This window comes from Rosa chinensis, chromosome 2 (assembly GCF_002994745.2).
Source record: "Rosa chinensis cultivar Old Blush chromosome 2, RchiOBHm-V2, whole genome shotgun sequence".
Classification (NCBI taxonomy): Eukaryota; Viridiplantae; Streptophyta; class Magnoliopsida; order Rosales; family Rosaceae; genus Rosa; species Rosa chinensis.
Window position 1 is genome coordinate 56971918 of NC_037089.1, and position 23788 is coordinate 56995705.

At 40.0% G+C, this 23788-nt stretch overlaps 2 protein-coding genes across 5 annotated transcripts; both read right to left on the minus strand.

Annotated features, from left to right (window-relative positions):
• Window positions 1–4497: 4497 nt before the first annotated feature.
• LOC112186830 (G-type lectin S-receptor-like serine/threonine-protein kinase At4g27290) lies at window positions 4498–8528 on the minus strand. 4 transcript variants are annotated; one of them, XM_024325364.2, is made up of 9 exons: window positions 8288–8528; window positions 7801–7905; window positions 6682–7679; window positions 6385–6498; window positions 6046–6200; window positions 5734–5941; window positions 5362–5605; window positions 5104–5254; window positions 4498–5018 (listed from the first exon to the last, which is right to left on the minus strand). In XM_024325364.2, the coding sequence occupies exons 3-9, from the start codon at window positions 7598–7600 to the stop codon at window positions 4716–4718; spliced, it is 2094 nt and encodes a 697-aa protein (XP_024181132.1). In that variant the 5' UTR covers window positions 7601–7679; window positions 7801–7905; window positions 8288–8528; the 3' UTR covers window positions 4498–4715. The 4 variants fall into 4 exon arrangements, with proteins under 4 accessions (XP_024181132.1, XP_024181131.1, XP_024181128.1 ...); XM_024325363.2 differs by having other exon boundaries at window positions 6682–7905; XM_024325360.2 differs by lacking the exon at window positions 8288–8528 and adding an exon at window positions 8071–8275 and having other exon boundaries at window positions 6682–7905.
• A 9316-nt stretch (window positions 8529–17844) lies between these two features.
• LOC112190892 lies at window positions 17845–20415 on the minus strand. Its single transcript, XM_024330402.2, has 4 exons — window positions 19946–20415; window positions 18933–19377; window positions 18726–18841; window positions 17845–18345 (listed from the first exon to the last, which is right to left on the minus strand). Exons 1-4 carry the CDS (start codon window positions 20388–20390, stop codon window positions 17930–17932), a joined length of 1422 nt encoding a protein of 473 aa, XP_024186170.2. The 5' UTR covers window positions 20391–20415; the 3' UTR covers window positions 17845–17929.
• Between the last annotated feature and the right edge of the window lie 3373 nt (window positions 20416–23788).

A 23788-nucleotide genomic window follows, 5' to 3' on the forward strand; every position in this document is an offset into this window, starting at 1 on the left:
CCCTTTTTAGCAACTGATGAAGGTCTAGAAACAACAATTTTAGGTCAAACAATTCGTTTTCCTTTTATTGAAAAGGCAAAAACTAGAAACTTAAACCTAATTCGAAATGTTGCAATCACCAAAAGGGTCAATTTAATTCAAAACAAAGAAAATCACATAAACTATCTCAAAGAAGATCTACAAATTAAAAGAATTGAACATCAACTTCAACAGCCTTATTTACAAAATAGAATTAAAGAATTTAAAGAAAAATTAGAAAAGGAAGTAAGCTCAAATATCCCAAATGCTTTTTGGAATAGGAAAACCCACATGATTGAACTCCCATACGAAAAAGATTTTGATGAAAGAAAAATACCTACAAAGGCAAGACCAATTCAAATGAACAATGAATTATTAGAATATTGCAAGAAGGAAATTCAAGATCTTTTAGATAAAAGGTTGATAAGACCTAGCAAATCTCCATGGAGTTGTTCAGCTTTTTATGTTCAGAAGGCTTCTGAACTAGAAAGAGGAGCTCCAAGACTTGTAATTAATTACAAACCTTTAAACAAAGTCCTTCAGTGGATAAGATACCCAATTCCAAACAAAAGAGATTTACTCAAAAGACTAGTTCAAGCAAATGTTTTCTCAAAATTTGATATGAAATCTGGTTTTTGGCAAATCCAAATTGCAGAAAAAGACAAGTACAAAACATCATTTAATGTTCCCTTCGGACACTACGAATGGAATGTTATGCCCTTTGGACTCAAAAATGCCCCTTCAGAATTTCAAAATATGATGAATGATATTTTTAATCCTTATTCAAATTTTTCACTTGTTTATATAGATGATGTTTTAGTCTTTTCAGAAAATATCGATCAGCATTGGAAACATCTCTACAAATTCTTTCAAATTATTAAAACCAATGGATTAGTGTTGTCAGCACCAAAAATCAAATTATTATGAGAAACTAACAGTTGTGTGCAAACCCCTTTATCAAAGACTAAAGAAAACCCCTCCAGCATGGACGGATGCTCATACTCAAATAGTTAGAGAAGTCAAAGCTTATGTCAAAACACTACCATGTCTAGGGCTACCAGACCTAGAATCCTTTAAGATTGTCGAGACAGATGCGTCCGACATCGGATATGGTGGAATCTTAAAACAAAAATTAGCAGACGACCAACCTGAACAATTGGTTAGATTTACCTCAGGTTTATGGAACCAAGCTCAGCAAAATTATATCATTATCAAAAAAGAAATTTTAGCTATAGTGCTATGTATCACAAAGTTTCAAGATGATATTTTAAACAAAAGGTTTTTACTTCGCATTGATTGCAAAGCAGCAAAGTCAGTTTTAGAAAAAGATGTTCAAAACCTTGCCTCTAAACAGATTTTTGCAAGATGGCAAGCAATACTTTCAGTATTTGATTTTGACATTGCATTCATCAAAGGAGAGAGCAATTCCCTTCCAGATTTTCTTACAAGAGAATTTTTACAGGGAAGATGAGTGAAAAAAACCCATCCAACTTCAAAAGAATCCTATGCAATGACTCCTGCAAAGCCACAGCAAAGCAGACTGGTTTCCAGTCCAAATACTACGAATGTTCTAGGACAATTAGTTCCTATCAGGAACTCTTTCACTCCCTCAGTGGAGCAATCTCAAACTTTTGCTCAAAAAATTACTCAGCCAAAATCTCTTGCTTTACCTTCTTCAAGTCAGACAAAATCTTCAAACCTGCAAAAACCTTTTAAAAGCCCATATTTTATCAAACCTGAAACCAAAACCATTCTTGTTATTGATCCAGAAATTTATGATACCGAGCCCTATCAAATTCTCAGGAAAACAACCTACCCCCTTTATTTTGTTACCAATGACCCAAATAAAGGCCAAAGATTTTATGAATTTATCTTGGTTGATACAAACTCAATTACAATAACCCACAACCAAGACAAGGAAAGTGGCCAAATTTCTCATTCCAAAATTCAAATTCGCCAAATTTTAACATTCGATGATTGGAATCAACACCCAATGACTCCCAAACGATTTTCTCAAGATTTTATTCCTCAACACTATACTTACTGGGATTATGTGGATGCCTGGTCAAAAGTTTTTTATCTTCAAAATAAAAACAGGCAACATTCCTGGTTTGTTTTCTATTGCAAAAACTTTCATCCAAAATTCCCTTCATGGATCAAATCATGGTGGCAGTTTTTCGGCGCAACCGAAATCATCTTGCCCCCACAAATGAAAAGTTTATTCAAATTTTTCCAAGAGAATTGTGAACTCTCTATCATCAAACCCTTTGATGCAATTTTTACTTTTTATGCCTTTCAAAATATTGCATGGATCCTCTCGTGGGATATAATTGTATCTCCACCAAATCAAGACAATTCAATGACACTGGTCAGAAGATTCAAACAAAAGTGGTGGGATGGCTTCACAGATGACAAGTTTTCTGAAGAGTCCCTCCTCCAATGGTTCAAAACCTATCCTTAGTATTGGAAGCAAGGATCAATAGTCAAAAGTCAAGAGCAAAGCCAATTCTTGTTACAAAAGTCCAAGATTCAAAGCCAGCTAGCAGGCATCTCTTCTCCTCACGAGTATGCCCTAAAGCTCAAAGAAGTGTTATCTCAAATATCACAAAGTGACAATGGAGATGATGACAATGACGTCACGGATGAGGTCCAATCTCATTTCGCAAATCATGATCCGGACGCTTTATATTCGGCGAGTTTTAATCGCACAGCTGTCTCTCAAAATAGTAAGAATCTCTCAAAAGATCTCAAATCAGACAAAACCCAAATCAGATCTGCAAACGGACAAGACCCAATTTTTATAGGTGTCCTAATCATGATAATTGGGACATATGTGAATAGTGCCACCTCCCTCAAAATTCACCCTTTGATGACACGTTCCATGCTAGGAACACTCAGGAGCCAAAGCAAAGATTTCAAACAAGACTTTCTTTTCAAAAGCAAGTGATGGTGACATGACCAAGATTTTCAATGATGGTGACTTTACTCTCCAGTATGAATAAATTCATGCATGGCAAGAAACACGTCAAAAGTTGATGCACCAAAGTCTTTAAAGCCTGACAAGTTCGGCAAGATCTTATCTTGACGAATCTCTTCAAATCCAAAGAAGATCATTTTACTTTCCAGCTGTAATATTGTAACAGTATGGTAACCGGTTATAAAAGGCCATCCAATGTACCAATGTAGGCAGAGTTTTTCTTAGAGTTCAAAAGAACTAGAAGAGAGTTTTTCTCAGAGTGGAAAAAAGAGTTTCAAAAGAGAGTTAGTCTGAGAGTTGCATAGTAGCCTGCATACTTCCTCTCATCAAGATCTTGTATTCAAATACTTTCATCAATCAAAGTTTCAACTATTTCAAGGTATTTTTATTATTATATCATGTTCTTAATGTCGCACTTGAAAAGTAAAATTGCTGAATATCAATTCTATCTTCGTAGACTAGAATTACAACAAAAGTTTGTTCAAATTCTTCTTCCTTGTCCACCAAATAGTTATGAATATGATTGCTACAATTTATATTATATTTCTTCAATGAATTTTGAATGGAGAATTTCAATGATTCAAGGTTTATTAAATTATTATAGAGAAGAACTTTCAAAGTTAACCTGTTAGATGTTTAAGATAAACAAACTTAAAAGAGAAATTGCTAGGTACCAAAAGCAACTTGAGTGAACCAAATTACAATTAAGATTTGTAGAAGCCAAATACCCTGTTGTCCTCCCTTCTGTCTGTTTTGAATTTGATCATTTTGATTTATACCTTGTACCTATAGTCGACTATGACGGGTGTATTTACCAACTCAATTTAATAATCAAATACTATTCAAATGAACTTTCTCTGTTTGCTTATTAACAGTTTAAGAATTCCAAATCCTGTGAACTGTGAAGCCATTACAAAATTTAGTTAAGCCCCTCAATTCCAATTTAGCTTAGCTTAAGCCCCAAATCCAGCTTAGCACTTGTACCCTGGGATACGTCTCTGGTATCAGAGTCAAAAGGCCGAGAGGGAAGTAATAATAATAATAATAATAATAATAATAATAATAATAACAATAATAATATTTAGAGTAGGTAATTAATGTGCAATTAATGCAGGGAAAGTATGAGAGAAAATGAATCTCATGGGGTGTGGGAGGATCCATTTTCCCCCCTATTTTCCATTCATGTAGGAAAATTGTTCATTTCCTTAGCTGTGCCAAACATAGGAAAGGTTCAACTTTCCTTTCCCAACCTTTTTATTCCGCGAACCAAACAAGTCCTTAAAGATTGGAATGAACCACTTTCCCTCTTATTTTTCCTTTGGAAAGAATCATTTCCTCCCTTGTTTTCCATTCATTTAGGAGAGTATTTTCTTTCCTTTTGTATTCAAGAAAGGAACAAGTTTCTTTTCCTGATACTTACTTTCCGCGAACTAAATGTGGCCTTAGAGCAGCACTCATTCTAGCCAATTGTTAGTGTATAAAATGTCTTCCCCCTCCAATCGAAAGAAAAGAAACAACATCCGTTTCCACCAATTTTTATAACATTGGCTTCTACTCGGATACATCAATCTGAGTTGCAAAGTGCATATTTCTTGTTCTGAATCGAGTTACCTCTACGTTGAAGTATAATTTCTAGCGCACAGACGTAAAGATTACCTATTTTACATATATGAACGTGTCCTCAACAAAACAGCATGAACCTAGCCACACAAATCAATCCTTACCGAGCTTCCAAAAGCGAAATGGATACTTCATAGGTTGATGATTCATTACCTATATCAGGGCTTGCTTTGTGTTCCTTTTCCATAAAGAAACCAGGTTGTTTAGGTTGAGCCAATGCAATATCACTTCCCAACATTATAACCACCGATGCCATGCTTGGCCGATCCTCAGGATGATGTTGCACGCACAAAAGACCAACTTGAATGCAACGTAACACTTCCACTTCCGATAGATTACATGAGCTCTCTAACCATGAATCAATCAATTCTAAAGGCCTTCCTTCATTCCACAATCTCCAAGCCTGAAACACGTCAAACCCCATACGTCAATCTCTATGCATAAAGGATTAACAAGTAAAGAGGAAGAACTTTTTATTTGATACTCGCATTTCCAATAAGATTATGGCTGTTGTCTGGATCATAAAATCCCTTGTTTCTCCTTCCACTTATAATCTCCAGCACCAATATACCAAAGCTAAAGACATCGGATTTCACAGAAAATAGCCCATCAGCAGCATATTCAGGTGCCATGTAGCCACTGTAGTAAGTAAAACATCGCAGATTAGTAACAAAAACTAAACCATTGATGTCAATTATTAAAAGTGGAGATGTCTATCATGAGAAATGTTCAGAGGAAAAACTTACTATGTCCCGACCACTCTCTTAGTATTTCTTCCAGTCTGATCTCCTCCAGTTAATATTCTAGCCAAGCCAAAGTCTGAAATTTTAGGATTCATTTCATCATCAAGGAGAACATTACTTGGTTTTAGATCTCTATGTATAATCCTTAGCCTGGAATCTTGGTGGAGATAGAGGAGACCCCGAGCAATTCCACAAATGATGTGGAAACGTTTAGGCCAATCTAACAGTAGTTCTTCCCTTGTTTGATCTGGCAAGTTCATCATTCCAATAGTATATTAATAATCCGAAATCCAACTATTCTCTATATGAAATTGTTTATCTACTAGGAACAAAACTAATTCTACTAAACTTTTACAATATTTCAAAAGTCCATACCAAAAATGAAGAAGTCCAGGCTTCTGTTGGGCATGTATTCATACATCAGCATTTTCTCTTCTTGCACGCAACAACCAAGAATCTTTACAAGATTGCGGTGCTGAAGTTTGGCTATCAGTTTAATTTCATTCATGAACTCGTTAAATCCTTGGCCAGAACTGCTTGAAAGCCTCTTCACAGCAATTTCTTGTCCATCTGCTAGTGTCCCCTGTAAGTTTATACAGTATTTCAAATTTGAAGTATTGTGAAATTCAGTATGAAGTCATTCTTTGTTAGTTATGGCCATTATTCTGAAGCAAGATGAAAGTATACCCTGTAAACAGGTCCAAAGCCACCTTCTCCAAGCTTCATATAATCTGAAAAGTTATCTGTTGCACGAGCTATTGTGCTCATGTTGAAGATCGGGAGCTCCAGGTCCTCCTTTTGTACCCCTTTTTTCTTCAGATTTTCTTCTCGTTTTTCTGTCTCTGACATAGTATAAATGAACCTAATGTTAGCTGTAGAGTGTAGCCTATAAGAAGCGTGTACAAGAAAAAAGTAAACGCACTAAAACTTATTCAAAGCAGATAGTGTTTCAATCCCTTTAGCCATTTGAGCTCAACCAAATCCAATTTAACAGAATTCAACATAATTTTTACAAAGTTAGTCTACCTTTCAATTTGGTCCTTCTTCGGTAGACGTAGTAGCCAACTAAGAGCATTCCTGAAAACACTGCGCCTATCACAACAGCAACTATAATTCCTGTCTTCACTTTACCATCATCATCTTGTCATGGTTGATGACACAGTAAATTAGATATAATATTAGATTGCAGGCCCAGAGCAAATTGAGAAAGCAAGTTTTCTGATTTAAATATAAAGACAATAATGACATTCTTGAAACACACTAACAATAATAGCTGCATTCACATAAAAGTAGTTAAGCAGTTCATGTTACAAAGTACCATACCTATCTCTGAAGCCGACATTCGAATGTATAGATCCTGGCCAGCATCCGGAAGCTTTCTGATATCTAGTAGATCACCAAACAAAATGGCGCAGCCAGAACCTCCTGCTCTGATATCCAAGCTTGTATAAGCCATACAGGAACAGTTGTTCAAGCATTTGGCTCTGCATTCCTTGATGTTCATACTTCTGTCCACCCAAGAATGTGTAGCATCCGGCAATTTCAAATTAGTGAACTTGACAAACCTGTCTTTATCACTTTCCTGGCAGCTTAGGGGTTTCTTGCGCATACATCCAAGTGACCAGTCTGTCGAATTCCATTTCTCTGGTGACTTAGGCATGAATCCTTGTAGACATTGACATACTGGATTGTCACTAATGATACAATTTGCATTTGCTCCACAGAGATTATATTGATCACAGAAATCTCTAGGTACTGATGCATAGACCCTCCAAGTTTGCTCTGCTACAATCCATGTAAGGCGATCGCGTGTGCTCGTTGTTCCATTTAAGACCATGATTGAAATTACAGATTTGCTTCGAAGTTTGTACATGTAGTACATTTCATCATCATTATACACAAAGTCGAAACTAAAAATTGGATTAGGCCTTAGTGCTGATGCACCACTGAATGCTAGGCCATTCCATGGGCCAGAACGATAATATTTTAGACCACCTTTCCGGAAACATACCTCAGGGTATGCATGAGTTTCCATTTCAATCCCACAAGTGAATTCCCCCGGACATGGGTCTTCTGAATTTTTCCATGCTGATAATCCCCTTTTAAGACCTGTCCTAAAGTCCCATCCCATCTTCATTTCCGGTAACAATGTATGAGAAGGATAATCGAAGCTTTGCCACAATGACTTTCCATCTGTCACATCTCTTACTACAAAATTTCCAGAATCTAATAGCTGTATCATTGTACTCTGTGCATACTTAGATAAACTTGTCCACCAAACAACACTCTTATTCTGACCCAACAGCACAAGATATCCTGTGCTGTTTATCATCAGCACACCGGATGAGTCATCAATCGGTTTGCATCGATTTGCAACCCAAACAACAGTTTTAACAGGGATGTTTTTGTACCAAATTCCCAAGTAACGATTTTTTGAGTTACCTGGACTGAAGAACCCCAGCTCAAAGCTTCCATCACTTGAAACCAAGGTGCTGCCGTTATCACGGATAGACTGCGAGTGACTGATGCTGTCAACTGCAAACGAACCTGTGAACAACAGAAAGAGCAAACCAGTACTAAACACCACAAAACAAAGATCACCCATTGAATTCAATTTTTCTTCATCAGCCACCTACTCTACGGGTTGCGTTCATATTCAAAAAAAAAAAATGGAAAGAAAATATATGCATGGTTGAGGATCAAAAAACAAACATGGGGTACGGTGGTTGAGGATCGAGAACAAAATATGCAAATTTGGCGAAGGACTATACGAACTTGGTAAAGAGATGAGAGATGATAGCATTAGCACTTTTTTCAAATAAAGCAACGACATCTTTCTCCAGCAACAGTAATATAGTCATCGTCAAACTATGGTGGAAAAACATTATTGTTGTTTTGACACTTTTCTTTTGCTGTGTTGTACGTATACCTATACACACGTTTACCAGCCACGGCGGTTGACGGTGCTCTTCTCACCGGAGAGAGTTCTTTAGGGGATAGTCGAAGACGGCCGGGGAGTGGACGAGGTCAATCGAACCGGCTTGGATCAAAACAATCTGATCTCGCCTTCCGCATCTACAATGATCGGCATCGAGCTTTGGTTACAGTCCACCGTTTGGGGTAGAGAGAGAGCGAGATCGAGAGAGAGAGACTTTTGGCAGAATTTTAATTTTTTCAAAATGATGAGAATAAATTGGTAAAATTACAGGCTTATTTGAGCTTTGTTTAAGGATATCTCTATTTTGTGTTTAATCTAAACTCTAGGTTACTTGACCTGGTGGTAATAGGGTTCAATTAGAAGAATCTAGAGATTATCTTTCCTTGTATGATTCTAACTCTATGCATTGTAATCATCTATATAAAGAGGCTCATATTATCAATGAGAATACACAGCGAATTTCTCTCAATTTCTGATTCCCTAAAACACGTTATCAGCACGACGCTCTAACCCTGAAACCCTAAAATCGTAGCCTTCAAATCATAGCAACCACCGACACCCACTTTGAAGCTCTCGATCCCAGGAGCCCAGAACCGCCGGAGGCATCATCGAAATCGGCCGGAAAAGTACCGAACCGGCCCTCCAAAGAGAGAAAAATATCTCTTCCCGGTTCAAAAGCTTCCACACCGCCCTTCTCAGTAAAACTTGGTCATCATCCCCAGATTGACCCCAGACTCTAGGAACAGGAACTATCTCTACAGAAACCGGCCAAAAGGTGACCGGACCGGTAGCATATCCTCCAGAAAGAAGAAAAGAGGGGTGGGGCCCGAAAGAAGAAAAGAAAGAGAAGAGAAGAAGAAAAGAGGAGTGGGGCCAGAAAGAAGAAAAAAGGGGAGACGGAGGAGCAGCCCACGTGCTGGGCATAAGAAGAAAAAAAAAAAAAAAAAAGGGGACGCGGCCCAAGCAAAAGAAGAAGAAAAAAAAATGAACGCAAGCCAACCACCAGAAGGAAAACGTCAGGGACCCACTGCCACGTCAGCACCCTGGTCAACGGTCAGTCAACGCTGGTCAACCCTCCGGTCAATGGCAGGTCAACATTTTTCCAGGGACATTTTTCCGACCAATTTTTCCCGTCAAATTTTCCGACGACCTATTTCGAGGTATTTTTTATTAAACGTTCCCGTTTTTTTTAGAGTTTTTAAATACAATTTCTCTTCTTTTTCGGGGACTTCCAACATCCCTTCTCCTACCCCCCTTTCTTTACATAGGGGAGACCAAAAGCCGAACTGTAGGGGTTCGTGCTCACTCCAAGCTTGGAGCTTGTAGAGTCCTCCAAACTTAGAGTTTGTTGAGAAGAAAACGATCGACCACATACATCGTTGTTTCGATCTAATCCAAAACCTCTCTTGGAATCGGATTTTCTTGGAAGCGACTACGCTCAGAAAATCTCTAATTTCTTGGAAGCGACTACGCTCAGAAATTTAATAGTTTTTCGTGGTAGCATTTTTCGCTCCGAAACTAACCCTAATCTTGTGTTGTTTTTCAGGATGAGTTACCTGAATAAGTTGAACTTTGTTCCACTAGAGACAACTGGCGCAGGATACCATAGGTGGGTCCGAGATGTGCGCCAACATCTTAAGGCTGATGGACTTCTGGAAGCCATCCAAGAGCCTAGTCATAACGTGCTCTCCATTGACCAAGCTACTGCTTAGCCTGACCATAATGATGTTTGTTTTCGATGTGGATCAACTGAACATTGGGCCAAAACATGTACAGCACCCTAGAATGTTGCAAACGCATACAAGACGTATCGTGAAGCAAGGGAAGCAAATTACATGGAACAAGAAGATCAAGATGGCGATCTAGATCTAAGGGTGGAAGACTACAAGGATCAAGACCCAGAAACTGGTGATTTTGATTAAGTCTTTTTATTTTCCAAGAGATGTAGGCGATTGCCATATTACTTTTTATTGGATTAGATTTTCTTTGATCAAAGAAACAATGATGTACTCCGTTGGCTTATGAATAAAATTTCGAGTTCTTTTCATTATGACTCAATTTTGATTCTGAGCATATTACTTTGTGACTACGATGGCTGGGCCATCAATATTAATTCAAGGATATGGAATAGCTCAAGTTCCACTTGCCAAATAGCACCTTGATTACAGCTGTCACAGAAACTCTCTACGCTCTTAGGGAAAATCGTACCCTATGAATAGCCAACGAATTCCATGCGAAAATGCATGTAGAGAACGGAAATGAGTTCCTTTGCAATACCTTTAATGATTGCGAACAAAGACGCATCTTAGAGAAGTTTATGTGTCTCTCTAGTGGATTCTATGTCACTATTCGAGCTATTAATCCAATAAAGTTACGAGAGAACATCTCTTGGATTTAGACACATATGGGCTTTGTCACGACAAGATAGATCATCCTAGTCATGATATGATGATCCGTCTACAAAAGACTTCACATGGACATCATTTCTTTCGAGCGAAACGAAGCATGAATCAAAAGTTGATTTTCGGACTAAGTGTGACCGACGCAGCTGCCTAGGGCACTGCCTCCGTCCACCACCAGCCTAGGGCTGGCGCAGTCCCTATCCATGACGCCATGGATGGCGTCCATCATGGTGATGCTGCAATCACCAACTTGCTTCAAATAGCGTTTTAAACACTCAGGCCTAACCACAATACTCAATGGTTGCTTCTAAGGCCTCTCGCTCGTTTTACAAAGCCCGTTCCTTAGGGAAATTAGGACTGAGACCGTCTTATGCAAAGGATATGACAATACTCATTTTGTTCTTACAAAGAATCCGTAGGGATTTTGTGGATTGATTCAACCAACTTGCGGAAACTTAAATATTTAATGATGTTGGTTGACAAGCAAACACGCTGGTCACGTGTTGTGCCATTGTCCACCTATAAATGCTGGTTACGCTACACTCCTAGCACATATCGTATGGCAACGGGCTCACTCCCCAGATCATCCTATTCAGTCAATTGGATTTGACTATGCTAGAGAGTTTACATCGAAAGACTTTCGATGGATATTGCAATGGGCTTGATGTTGGACATCACATTCCCATGTACACACCCAAATTGGTCTCGCGGACGCGACTACGATGGTAGTCCGAACATTGGTAATGCGCACCAATCTTCTTACATCCGCTTGGGGCGATGCACTATCGCATGCAGCTATGCTAATTCGTCTCCGACCTACCGCCACTCAATGTACCTCTGCGTTACAGCTAGTGACTGGGTACACGTATTTTGTACTTACGCACATTTGAGTGAGCCATTTATGTGCCAATTACGCTGCCACATCACTCTATGATGGGTCCTTACAGACGAATAGGAAACTACGTTGGAGTTGAGCCTCCAACAATCGTCCACCACTTAATGCCCTTGCAAGGCGATCTCATTACCGCTAGATTTGCTGGTTGTCACTTTGATGCGACAGTCTTCCTGTCGTTCGGGGGAGATAAGAACACAGATGTTCAACAAGAACGACAGGAATTGTCGTGGTCTGTCCCCACTATGTCTCATCTTGATCCCTATTAAAGTGACGAGATCACACAAATATGCTGCAAACATGCCAGCAAGGAAGGACGTCCCTACGAGAGGACGTAGCGCCACCCTACACGGAGGTAGGCATGGCACCAATGCCAAAGAGAGTGGCACTCTGGCGTTATAGGCCATGGCCCCAGCTAGGATGCGTGGGAGGCCCGTGGGTTCGAAGGATAGTTTGGCACATTCCAATCCTTTGATCATCAAGACTCAAAATCTGTCTCATGAGTATCTTCCGGGTTATGGTTATCGTTGAGGGACGCCTCAACGTTGGAACCTATTCCTGAGAATATAGAGCTCTATGAAACTTGGGATAGAAACTCCATCATAATTGATGATGTAGTTGCGTATTTCGTTGCGCTTGAGTTTGTTGAGTAAGATGATATCGAACCACACTCCGTTGATGAATGAATACCAATGTAGAGAGTTTTTGGTCTAAATGGAAAGATGCGATCCAGATTAAGATGGATTCTCTAACGAAGATGAAGGTTTTCAAGCTAGAGATGCCAACACCTCCAAACATAAAACCTGTTGACTAATGGGTCTTCGTTAGAAAGCGTAGATGAGAAAAAGAGATGGCAATCTTGTCTTATGGGACAAGGCTTCTCACAAAATGCCCTGGAATCGACTACGATGAGACATATTCTCTCGTAATGGATGTCATTGCACTCCACTACCTTGTCAGTTTGGTAGTTTCCGAATAACTGAACATGCAGCTTACAAATGTGGTCACTACGTATCTCTATGGGGATCTAGATACGGAATATACATGAAGGTTCATGGTGAACTTCATTTACCCAAGTCAGAGGCTCTAGACCACGGAGCGCGTTTACAATAAGATTGAAACGCTCACTAAAGTGACTACTTGATTGGGAAGGGATATGCCCACGCGTTTCTATAACAAGTTTCGGATTCTATCGCGGTTCATGTTTGACATGATCTTCTTTAGAAGCCCTTAAAGAGTTAAGGAAAACCGCTGAACACTTGAAATCCGAGTTTGAGATGAAGGATTTTTGGAGAACACGATTATGTCTCAGTTTAGAACTGGAGCATCGTGTCGATAGATGCTTAGGCATTTTGACAAGGTCAAGCCTTCAAGCACCCCTATGATCGTCCGTAGTCTTGATCCTGAAAAATGATCCTCTTCGTCGAAAGGATGATGACGAAGATGTGCTAGAGACAGAAGTGCCTTACTTAGTACAATAGGCGCATTATTGTACTTATCCCAATGCACAAGACCGGACATCTCATATGTTGTGAACTTTTTAGCTAGATATAGCTCTGCGCCAATGCGACGCCATTAGATTGGTGTAAAAGATATCTTTCGATATTTGAGATGTATGATTGATATGAGCTTGTTCTATCCCTACAAAGAGATGATGGATTCGGGCCCATCACACACCAGGTACGCCGCCAACACTGGCCTACGTCCACTATCCCCATCCCAAAACGACATGTGTTTTGGAAGGTTTTGCTGATGTTGGGTATCTCTCTGACCCACACAAAGGTCATTCCCAATTCGGTCAAGTGTTCACCATGGGAAAAGACCGTGACATCTTGGAGGTCTACAAAATAGACCCCTACTCGCTATATCTTCAAACAATGCAGATATCATTGCTCTTCACGAAGTGGTTTGTGAATGTATATGGATTGGATCCATAATTACTCATGTTCGAAGCAATTGTGGTTTGAAGACTACCACAGATGAGCCTACGAGCATTTAGGATAATGCTGCTTGTTTTGAACAAATGAGGCAAGGCTACATCAAAAGCGACAACACCAAGCATAATCAGCAACAACAGACTCTCCTCGAGATCAAAGTGAACTAGATTCAATCTGAGGAAAGTGAGGCGGACTTGTTTACAAAGTCATTGCCCAAATCCACGTTCGAGAAGCATGTGGCAAGAATTGACTTGCGGAAATTATCTGAACTCCCATGATCGTTGTCATCAGGGGGAGGCGCAGACATCAGGGGGAGATGTCTACATGTTCACCTCGAAACGTGAAGGGTGTGTTGTGCTCTTTTTCCCCTTCGACCGAGGTTATTTTTGTCCCACTGGGTTTTTGTTACTCGGCAAGGTTTTTAACGAGGCAACGAGAGAAGCACCGCGTTTGGATAACACAAGGGGGAGTGTTTAAGGATATCTCTATTTTGTGTTTAATCCAAACTCTAGGTTACTTGACGTAGTGGTAATAGGGTTCAATTAGAAGAATCTAGAGATTATCTTTCCTTGTATGATTCTAACTCTATGCATTGTAATCCTCTATATAAAGAGGCCCCTATTATCAATGAGAATACACAGCGAATGGGCGCCTGCCCAGCCCAGTGGACAAAAGCCCGGCCCAGTGGGCAAAAGCCCACCCCGGCCCGCAGAAAAGCCCATCTCGGCCCTGCCCATTGGGCACGAGGCAGGGCTAGGGCGGAGGGTTCAAAGCCCAGGCCCGGCCCGTTATATGCCCATTAAAGCCCGCCCGGCCCGGCCTTATAAGCCCGCCCGAAAGCCCATTCAATTTTTGTATTAATATATTTTTATGTAGTTATATTGAACTAATTATTGCATTAGGCCATATGTTTTTTTAATTTTGTATTTTATTTTGTTCAATAATTAACATATCATCATTTTTTCATAGGTTTTTGTATTTTTTTAACAAAATAATATGACATATAAATATAATGGGCTCGGCCCTGCCCACCCAAAAAAGCCCGGGCCGGCGGGCCCGGCCCTAAAAAGCCAGTAAGGCCTTGGGCCCATGGGCGGCCCTGGGCCTTGATTTTTAGAGAAGCCCGGCCCTGCCCGGCCCGAAAAATAAAAAAAATATGTTTTGGCCCGGCCCGAGCCCATTAATTTTGGGCAGGCCCTGCCCTGCCCATTGACGACCCCTACACTAAACTAACCTATAATAAACCTATTTACAAGTAATTAACTAAAACTGTAGTAAGTTGCTAAATTAGTGTTTTTATTTATATGTAATTATAAATGTTCTGTATATGGGAGGCTTGGTCATCATGCTTTTTTCACTAATAATTAGAAAAATACAACCGGGGGGGGGAGACGTAATACCAAAACCCCGTGAATGAAAATAAACAAGTACAACAAAAGTAATATAAAGTATTAGTAATATGAGCTATTACAATGTGGTTGAACTGCTCTCATTTAGTATCATACAATAATGGCATACTGCTCCCAAGTACATGAATTTTGGAAATGATTTTGGTACTTCATCACATGGGTAATGTATGTGTGTTGATCTCTTCCCATATGCAACCCATATATCGGATATTGTGGAATTACTCAATATGATGTTTCATTGTATGAAGCATACTGCATTTGGGACGAAGAATGATCAAAAAGGCCATATGTGCTTCCACCTTGTGGGCTTGATCCAATTCCGTAAGTATTTTCTGAGGTGGAACTCATTTCATGATGAGGATAATGAGAATGGAATGGGTTAGAGTTATCACTATATTGAGTTCCTATGTCCATTGAGTCAATACTTGAAGAAAGTGATTTAAACTCATTTAGAGACAAATGGCTTTCGCGTCTCCCTTGTGCATCCCTAGCTCTAGAATTGTATTCACGATTTGCACCAGAATAAGTAGTATGATCATCACTACTATATTGGTTGTAGTGCCATGATTTGCCACTCCCCCTGTCATTTCCATAATTTGCCTCACGATTGCAAATAGAATCATGATGTGGTTGGAGACTTGGAGTATGAGTACTTTGGTAGCAGATAAAGCAAAGAGGGTTAATTTTGTTGTATCCAATTTCAACTTGATTGGAAAAAAAAATCAAAATCAAAATTTCATATTTTGTCACTGACAAACGAATTTCACAGAAATTTAACAAAATTTCAGTGTAAATTTTTTAATATATTTTTTGTGTAAATATTTCAGAAATTAAGAATTTCGCGGAAATATACAGAAAATTTCAAAAACTTTCGGGAAACTCCTAACAAAAATGATATAGCATATAAATTTTGTTTCGGTACTTCAAATTTACGGAAATTTCGACAGTTTCGGAGAAACTTAAAACCTTGTGGAATACAAAAGAAAATTACATATTTTTCTGAATGAGAGCAAAATAAGGGAGAAAATAATTCCTTTCGAGTGTGGTTTTCCCTCTCATTTTCCATTCAGAAAAGTATTTCTTTTTCTTTTGTATCCCAAATGCAAGAAGTGAACAAATTTAATTTCCTTATGCTTACTTTCCACGAACCAAACGTAGCGTAAATACATAAAATTCTGCATGTCAAACATAACAGTTTTAAACTAAAATCAAGGCTTCCAACACAATGTAAAATTTAAAATTTAATTAATTAAATTTATAAATATTACAACAGGCCTGTTAACTAGGGCTGGGCGTCCGGACCCGAAAGACCGAGGACCCGACCCGAACCGATGAAAAAAGCCCGATTCGGTTCGGTTTTAATATTGAAATTTTCGGTTCGGTCCGAAGCCCGACCCGAATGCATATTTTCGGTTCGGTCTCGGTCTTCATATTTTTAGGGCCCGAAAGCCCGAACCGACCCGAATATTTAGCATATGCCACATGTCGCTCCATTGTAATACCCCGAAAATCCAATTTATTTTCCAAGGACATTGTAGAATGATTTCGAGGTCATGGAAGATTGTACGAAGTTTGGAGAAATGTAGAATTAGTTCGAACGATTTTAGTTCGAAAAACGTACGTTAATTAGGGCACGCGAAATCGACTTTTTATACGTACAGAATTTGGGAAAACTTCCTTCATGAAAGTTGTAGTGCTCGTCGATACGATCGCGTGCATATGCGGAAACACAAAAATCGGAGTTCGTATGAATTAGTTATGATTTTTCGAAATAGTTTCCAGTTTAGTATAAAGCTTCCTTTTTTGGAAACTTTCCAAAATTATTTTCCAGTTTCCATTTTCGGAAACTGAAGCTTCACTCTCTCTCTCCCGCGCTCGAACCGGCCGGAAACTGGGTTTCCCTTCGCCGGCTTCGTTCTTGCTCCACAGGCCACCAATCTTCACCAAACTTCTTCCATTGGCTTCGTATGGTCCTTGCGCACCCGTATGTGGTGGCCTTGAATGGCGGCGCGGCCTGTAACGGCGGCGGTGAGCTTGTTTCGATTTAAGCTCGATTTTAGTCAACGCCGGTTTTCTCCTAGATCCGGCCACCAAAACTTCCGATACTTGGCTCCATGAACTCCCCTCAACCTTCTGATCATCATACTAGGAGGATTGCACCTAGAGTGACCGGTTTCACGTTCGTCGGAGCTCGGTCGGTTTTCGATCCGAAACGAAAATCTTTCGATCTGGATATCTCGAGATGTAGTGCATCGTTTTGATTGATTCTTGTTCCAGTGGGTTCGCCTTGATGTTCTTAACAACTCTCTAGAAGGAATCGAGGCCTGAAATTGAATTTTTTACGTCGAAAATCGAGCTCGCCGGTTTCTGGAAATTTTCGGCCACCTTCATACTGTTCAAGTAATTTTCGACCCCATTCCAGATTAAAAATTCCCCAAATTTCATGGCGCCTAGGACGAGAATAAATATAAACTTTGGAGATATTATGACAAGATTGTCTTGTGCTGCAGTGGTTGGGAGCAAAGATTTTGTGTAAGAGGTCAGGGGTTCAAACCTTGCCTCTTACTGAATTTTGTGTGTATTTTGCATCAGAGCTGGGAAACTTGATTTTGGGCCCGAAAAGCCCGAAGACCGAACCGGCCCGTTTAGGCTCGGTTTGGATCGGTTTCCACTTTTGAAAAAGCCCGAACCGGCCCGAACCGATTATTTCGGGCTCGGTCTCGGTTCTACCAAATTTCAGGCCCGGCCCGACCCGAGCCCAGGCCTACTGTTAACTCAACCGGTTCGAATAAGATAGTGGACAGCTGAAAATAAGTGAAATTGGTCCAGCTATGACATGATACTAGTACAAAACAGTTGTCACTAAAGACAAATCAGACAATCAAAGGAAAGGGAGAAACGAGAAAGCTATGAGAAAAAATAAGTGCATAATTCATATTATGAACAAACTATGGAAACCTAAATAAAGCATCTGCATTTTTCTAGCTCTAAAATTACTGTTTAGATATCTGAATGTAAACCATCTGAGTGTATCCATTAAATACAGAAGTATCGAATCTGGTTAGACCAAGTCGTTGGAATAAGCCATACCGACCATCTTCAACAATGGGAGGTGGTGCACGAGCAGGATCATATCTAGTCTGATGTGTGAGCGATGGTCCTGCCACTGGTGGCAGCTCCCAGTAAACATCAAGAATTGATTCCACAAACCGGCTGTTCTGAAAATGTTCTTCATATGGTATCAACTTATGACTGTGGTTAAAGTTATCCCGCACGTACCCTTTAACACCCCACCATGCTTCACCTGGTCCACAAAGTTCATCTATATCAACTGCTTTCTCCCAGAAATGCTTCCTTTTTGACCTAATCCGAGCTTCATCACTGTCCTTAAAGCAACTGTGACCACCTCCTAAAGTAAACAACAAAAAAACATAATTCGAATCAAATCCAGCAACACGACTAATGTAAAATTTTATGGAACTATTAGTTTAGGATGTAAAACTATTGAACCATGAACCACAGGAAAGCACAGATTTTGTTAAAATGAGTTATGGATAAGTGCTTTAGGTAGAACTGTCACACTTGAGTCTTTTGGTCACTCCTAAGTCTTAATACAATGGTTTCTTTACTTCAACAAACTATTACCATTCATCAATAATCCGACAATTGAAGTTACACAGGGCTTCACTAGGAAAGTGTGAAAACAAAGGCATGGTTGCATATCATAAAACATAAAGCCTATGATGTAAAAATAGCATTGATAACGAAATATCATGAGGGAGCATGCACCTCTAATATAGGATTGATCACATATCTGCCTTAAGGAATAATGATCACCGGTTCCAGTATCATAATTGTCCTCAAAAACCATATGGCGGAAACCAGCCTTCAGAGCCTGCTTTATTCTGCTCACCAGAGCATAAAATATGAAAACTATCAGCAAGCAATAATGAGTATAAGGGGTGCAATTCTACTGAGATATGATATTGTGAGTACCTTTTCAATTCATTCTGATGGTCATCGAAAAAGATAAGAACACGACTGAGATCAGTAATCCCATGCTTCTTCAACACCTTTTCCCAATCAACACTTCCAAAATCAACAAAGTCTTTTCCAGCAAAGTAAGTACAGTTTGCATCAACATATGCAGGCCCCTTCTTCAGATACTTCTCAGGATGCCGTGGTGAGAGGGACACAATTGGCTTGTCTGGCATTGCTTGTCGCAAAACCCAAGTAGAATGCCCCTTGAAAGCACCGCTCTCAATCATCAAATCTGGCTTCAGCCATTGGGCAATGAACCAGAGCCCAAAGCTGTGGTCAAAGCCCATCCCATACATGTTGTTTTTGATCGGTCGGGTTTCATAGATTGGTACAAACACTTCCAATGCCTTGATCAAATCCTTGGATGTCCAATCCACTGTTTTTCCGTGTTTCGGTCTGCCTTTTGCCAAGGATGAGATTATAAGAATCAAACAAAGATGCAATCTCATACTGAAAACAAGGAATTCAAACCAAACAAAGGAACCCAAAAATCCTAACATTCACTTTATCATGAACCAATAAAGCTCCATATACTATTGAATCCTATAACATTAAGCAATAGCACAGACATTGGCATTGATCCCTGAATTTAATGGCAAAGATCCTAACTTTAGTCAGACATTGGCATTACACAGTTGCGAATGCTTATGACTCCTACATATCTCTATTCAGTAAGAGTTACAATCTGGATATAAACATCACAATTTGAATCATAGATTTTTAGTATAAACTACAAAGCCAGTGCCACTTGATCATAAGCAAATCCTCAGCAGCTAAATTTGATTGTGCATGAAGTCAACTAAACTAAAACCACTCTTAGCAACCCAAATAGTTAAAGATTTAAACTCATCCCTAACTACTGGGTAATATCAAATTAAAATCAAAGTTTGAATTCAAGAGCAAAAACTCAGATCTAAGATTAAAGAATGCGACTTTAGGTGAATGAGATCCAAGCCGGATATACTTACACCAGGGCACGCCGAGGGATCCGAAATCGGATTCGAGGCCATCGAAGCCGAAGAAGCCGGTGCGGGAGGCGGGGTCGTAAGGCGAGACGCAGACGAATCTGCGGGAGTTGTAGATGAGGGAGAAGATGAGGAAGAGGACGAAGACGAGGAGGAGGAGGCAGGGCCAGACGGGTCCGGCTCGGGTCAAGTAGTTGGTGATTCGGGTGGTGAAGAAGGAGATGGGCAAGTGTTTTTTGGTCTTGGAATCGTCGGCGGCGACGTCGTTTTCGGCGTCGGGGTGGGAGGCGTAGCGGCGGGAGGAGAGGACGCGCTCGAGCATTTTGGGTGGGTTTTTCTGGGAGGGAGGAGAGAGTGGCATTTGAGGGAGTGACTCCAGCTTTGTGGTTTCAGAACGAGTGAAAAATAGAGTGGGTGACTGAGGGGAAATGGGTGTCCCTTTCCTCATTCTTGATGTCTTGAAAGGTAAATTGGGGGAAAGTTCTAATGTAAAAACAAAAAAAACAAAGAAAATTTTGAAAATGTTATACTCAGATGGGGCAGCTTGAAACCCGCATAAAATAGCGATTGCAAATACGTTTCTTTTTATTTTTTTATGCATCAACTAATATCAAAAGAGAAAATTTCTCTTAACTTGATGGCAACGTCAATTTGATACCCACACTCACAACTCTACCAATGTGATATCTGAAGTCATATTTTGATATCAACGACATGCTTTCGTCCAATTTATGTGACGGTTCCGTTAAAAAGCTGATGTGGCAAGCACGTATCCCGCATGTGATATTTTTATCAAGGGCAAAATTATCTTTCTCTAGTAATTAATTAGAAAAACAAAAACAAAAAACAAATGAATTTTGGGTTGGTTTTTTGAACCCAGATGATGAGTACCTTATAATCTCTCCAAGTGCGTTCGGACCCGTCATGTGTCAAGAGCGTCGTCATCGCCGCCTATGCTACCACCGACCAGCGTCCACCTATTCCTCACCAAAAATCGAACAATGTTTTGGTAGGTTTTGTTGATGTCGGGTACCTCTCTGACCCGTATAAAGGTCGTCTCCAAACGGCCAACGTATTTGTAATTAAAATTAAAATTTTTATCTTATGTCTACGCACATCCATCGATTAAATATTTACAAACGTGATGTAAAAAAATAAGCACGTTTCGAGGTCATCAAGTCATCGGTCAACCAAGAAAATATACAAGTGACTATGGTTGACCAATTCGATCGGGTTTGAAACTATGGTGAACTTGGCTAAATTTTTAACCACACGCATAATTTATTGTAATAATCACATCTAACGGTCGATTTTCCTAATTTCTTTAAATTGATAGAGGTTGCTCTTTTTTTTTTTTTTTGACAGAGTAATAGAGATTTCATTTAATCCCAAAGCCAGAACGGCACATACAAATAAGCCCTATATGCTTGTACCCTAAATCAGTGGCCAAGCAGGTAAGGGAATAAGGGTACCATCCACTAGTACAATGATGCTCATTTGAATTTTACGATCCTACACAACTACAACTCTCAGCGTACACTAAGAAAACTATTTCGAATCTCCCTTCGTCAATGCACTCAATTGTGGTACTCCAGGAGATTCATTAACTTGGTGTAAGAAGAAACCATAGCAATATAGACTAAAGCCCACTAAAAAAGCAGGTCTAAACTGTTTCCTAAGACAAGGAATTATTGTAATTTAGACAAAACTAAAAAACATAGAATTGGGCTGAGGGCAGAAACCCTAGCCCAAAATATTTCAATCCAAGAGCAACTTAAGAGAAGGCCAGACCTCCAAAAAGCCAGTGGATGATGAACCAAAACGTTGTTGTTCCCATGCAAGTGACGTCGACCCACGCCGCCACGCCTGCGCTGCCATGATCCTTGCCGCCACGCACCAAAAAGCCACGACCAAAACCCACGAAAACAGCCGCCATGCCATGCATCACCCCAACCTGCACCGATCTGGCACCTCAGATCCTAGTCGCCCCACATCGCCTTCGACCCTGGAACATCATACGAGGACCTTCGATCCTGCACCGCATGGCATCACATCCCAGAGATATTCACATGAATCTGAAGCCCAAACTCCACCTACAAGAAACTCCGAGCACCACCCCTCCAGATCCCTTGAATGCTAGCATCAATCCCCGTTCGGCAGCAGGCCCAGCAGCGCAGGCGAGCCTATGCCCGGCCACCACCGAACGAGGGAGATCGATCGCTTGGAAACCCGCTGCCGACCTAGGGTTTTGGAGAGAACCCAAAGAGGGCTTATCGTGTATTTTCAATAGTTTTACTGTTGATAGATTTATTTTTTATATAGAGGTTGCTCTTTGGTGTGTATGATATATAGATATAGATTTATAAAAATTAGTGTCTTTAAAGATTTATTTATAAATAAAGCCCACAAGGCCCGGCTCGAAAAAGCCCACGAGGCTCGCTTTATATGGACGGGCTTGGATCCTTCGATTTACAATAAACCCCGACCTGACCTGTTATTATTTTAAAATGTAGTAAGGCTCGGGCCGGCTCATTCGGCCCGTTGATGAGGCCTAATTCTTCTACAATCAGCAACAACAAACTTTCATTAAGATCAAAGTTAATCAAGTTCAATCTAAGGACAATGTGGCAAATTTATTTAATAAGTCTGTGCCCAAATCCACTTTCGAGAAACATATAAAAAAAACACATAAAAAGTATTGGTCTACAGAAATTATCCGAACTCACATGATCGTAATCATCGGGGGGAGACGCAGACATCAGGGGGAGATGTCTACATGTTTGATCTCAAAATGTGAAGGGTGTGTACGTTGTACTTTTTTTCCCCTTCGACTGAGGTTATTTTTGTCTCACTGAATTTTTGTTACTCGGCAAAGTTCTTAACGTGGCAACATGAGAAGCACCGCTGTTTGGACGACACAAGTGAGAATGTTGAAGGAAACCCGAATTATGTATGTCTGGCCCAAACATGATTACTTGTTCTAGTTATAATAGACTAGAATATTCTAAATTTCCTAATCTATGATTGTTTAGGTTTCTTTGTACTCCAAGATATTGTACTTGTAATTCTCAATATAAAGAGACCCCTATTATCAATTAAAGCATCAAAGTATTCTTCTAACTTCTCTTGTCCTTAAACAAAAAAGACATATAGCATAATCAGGTTATACGGGTTCACTTTGTGTTGGTAGGTTGACTCACGACCTGTTTATTACATGGGTCATGGCGGGTTGACCCGAGGCCGACCCGCTTTTTCATAGTGTGAGTTCAACCCGTTTTATTTCATGCAGATTTCGAGTCGTGTCGGAATTGCAGCCCTATTTGATATAACATGAAGTGGCGAGGCAGATCTCGAGAGTGATTTAGAACAAAATTGAGTGAAAATGTGGTTTGTTGATAGATATATGATATAGTATGATTTGGCGGGTCCTTGTCCTAAGTAAGTAGACATGCTTTTTATGCAGGGTTTTTGTCCATTTACACCATTTTTAGAGATTTTTTCTCACTTACCCCATTAAGTTTTTTTAATTCCCTCTTACCCAAAACACTCTAAGGAGGTCTTCCCTAATATTCCATTAAGATTTTTTTTTTTTTTTTAAATGCCATTTTACCCTCACCTTTGTTACTTAGAGAGAGAGAGAGAGAGAGAGATGGAAGAGAGAGAAACCATAGGGGACTTCGCCGGAGCCTGGTCACTGGCCGCCGGATTCCGATCACCGGCTGCCACTTATCAGACTTTTCTAAAAACCTCTATTGCCCCCAATAGAGGGGCAATAGACCTCTATTGGCCCTCTATTACTCCCCAATAGACGTCTATTGCCCCGATAGTCTATTGCGCCCCGATAGA

Coding starts and splice junctions, on each gene's coding strand:
- LOC112190892 (XM_024330402.2), bottom strand. CDS start 20,390: ATGAGGAAAGGGACACCCATTTCCCCTCAGTCACCCACTCTATTTTTC. Junction 19,378..19,945: donor ATCCCTCGGCGTGCCCTGGT/GTAAGTATATCC, acceptor CCTTGGCAAAAG/GCAGACCGAAACACGGAAAA. Junction 18,346..18,725: donor TGATCAATCCTATATTAGAG/GTGCATGCTCCC, acceptor TGTTTACTTTAG/GAGGTGGTCACAGTTGCTTT.
- LOC112186830 (XM_024325360.2), bottom strand. CDS start 8,191: ATGTCGTTGCTTTATTTGAAAAAAGTGCTAATGCTATCATCTCTCATC. Junction 7,906..8,070: donor CCTCAACCACCGTACCCCAT/GTTTGTTTTTTG, acceptor TGTTGTTCACAG/GTTCGTTTGCAGTTGACAGC. Junction 5,019..5,103: donor GCCATAATCTTATTGGAAAT/GCGAGTATCAAA, acceptor GACGTGTTTCAG/GCTTGGAGATTGTGGAATGA.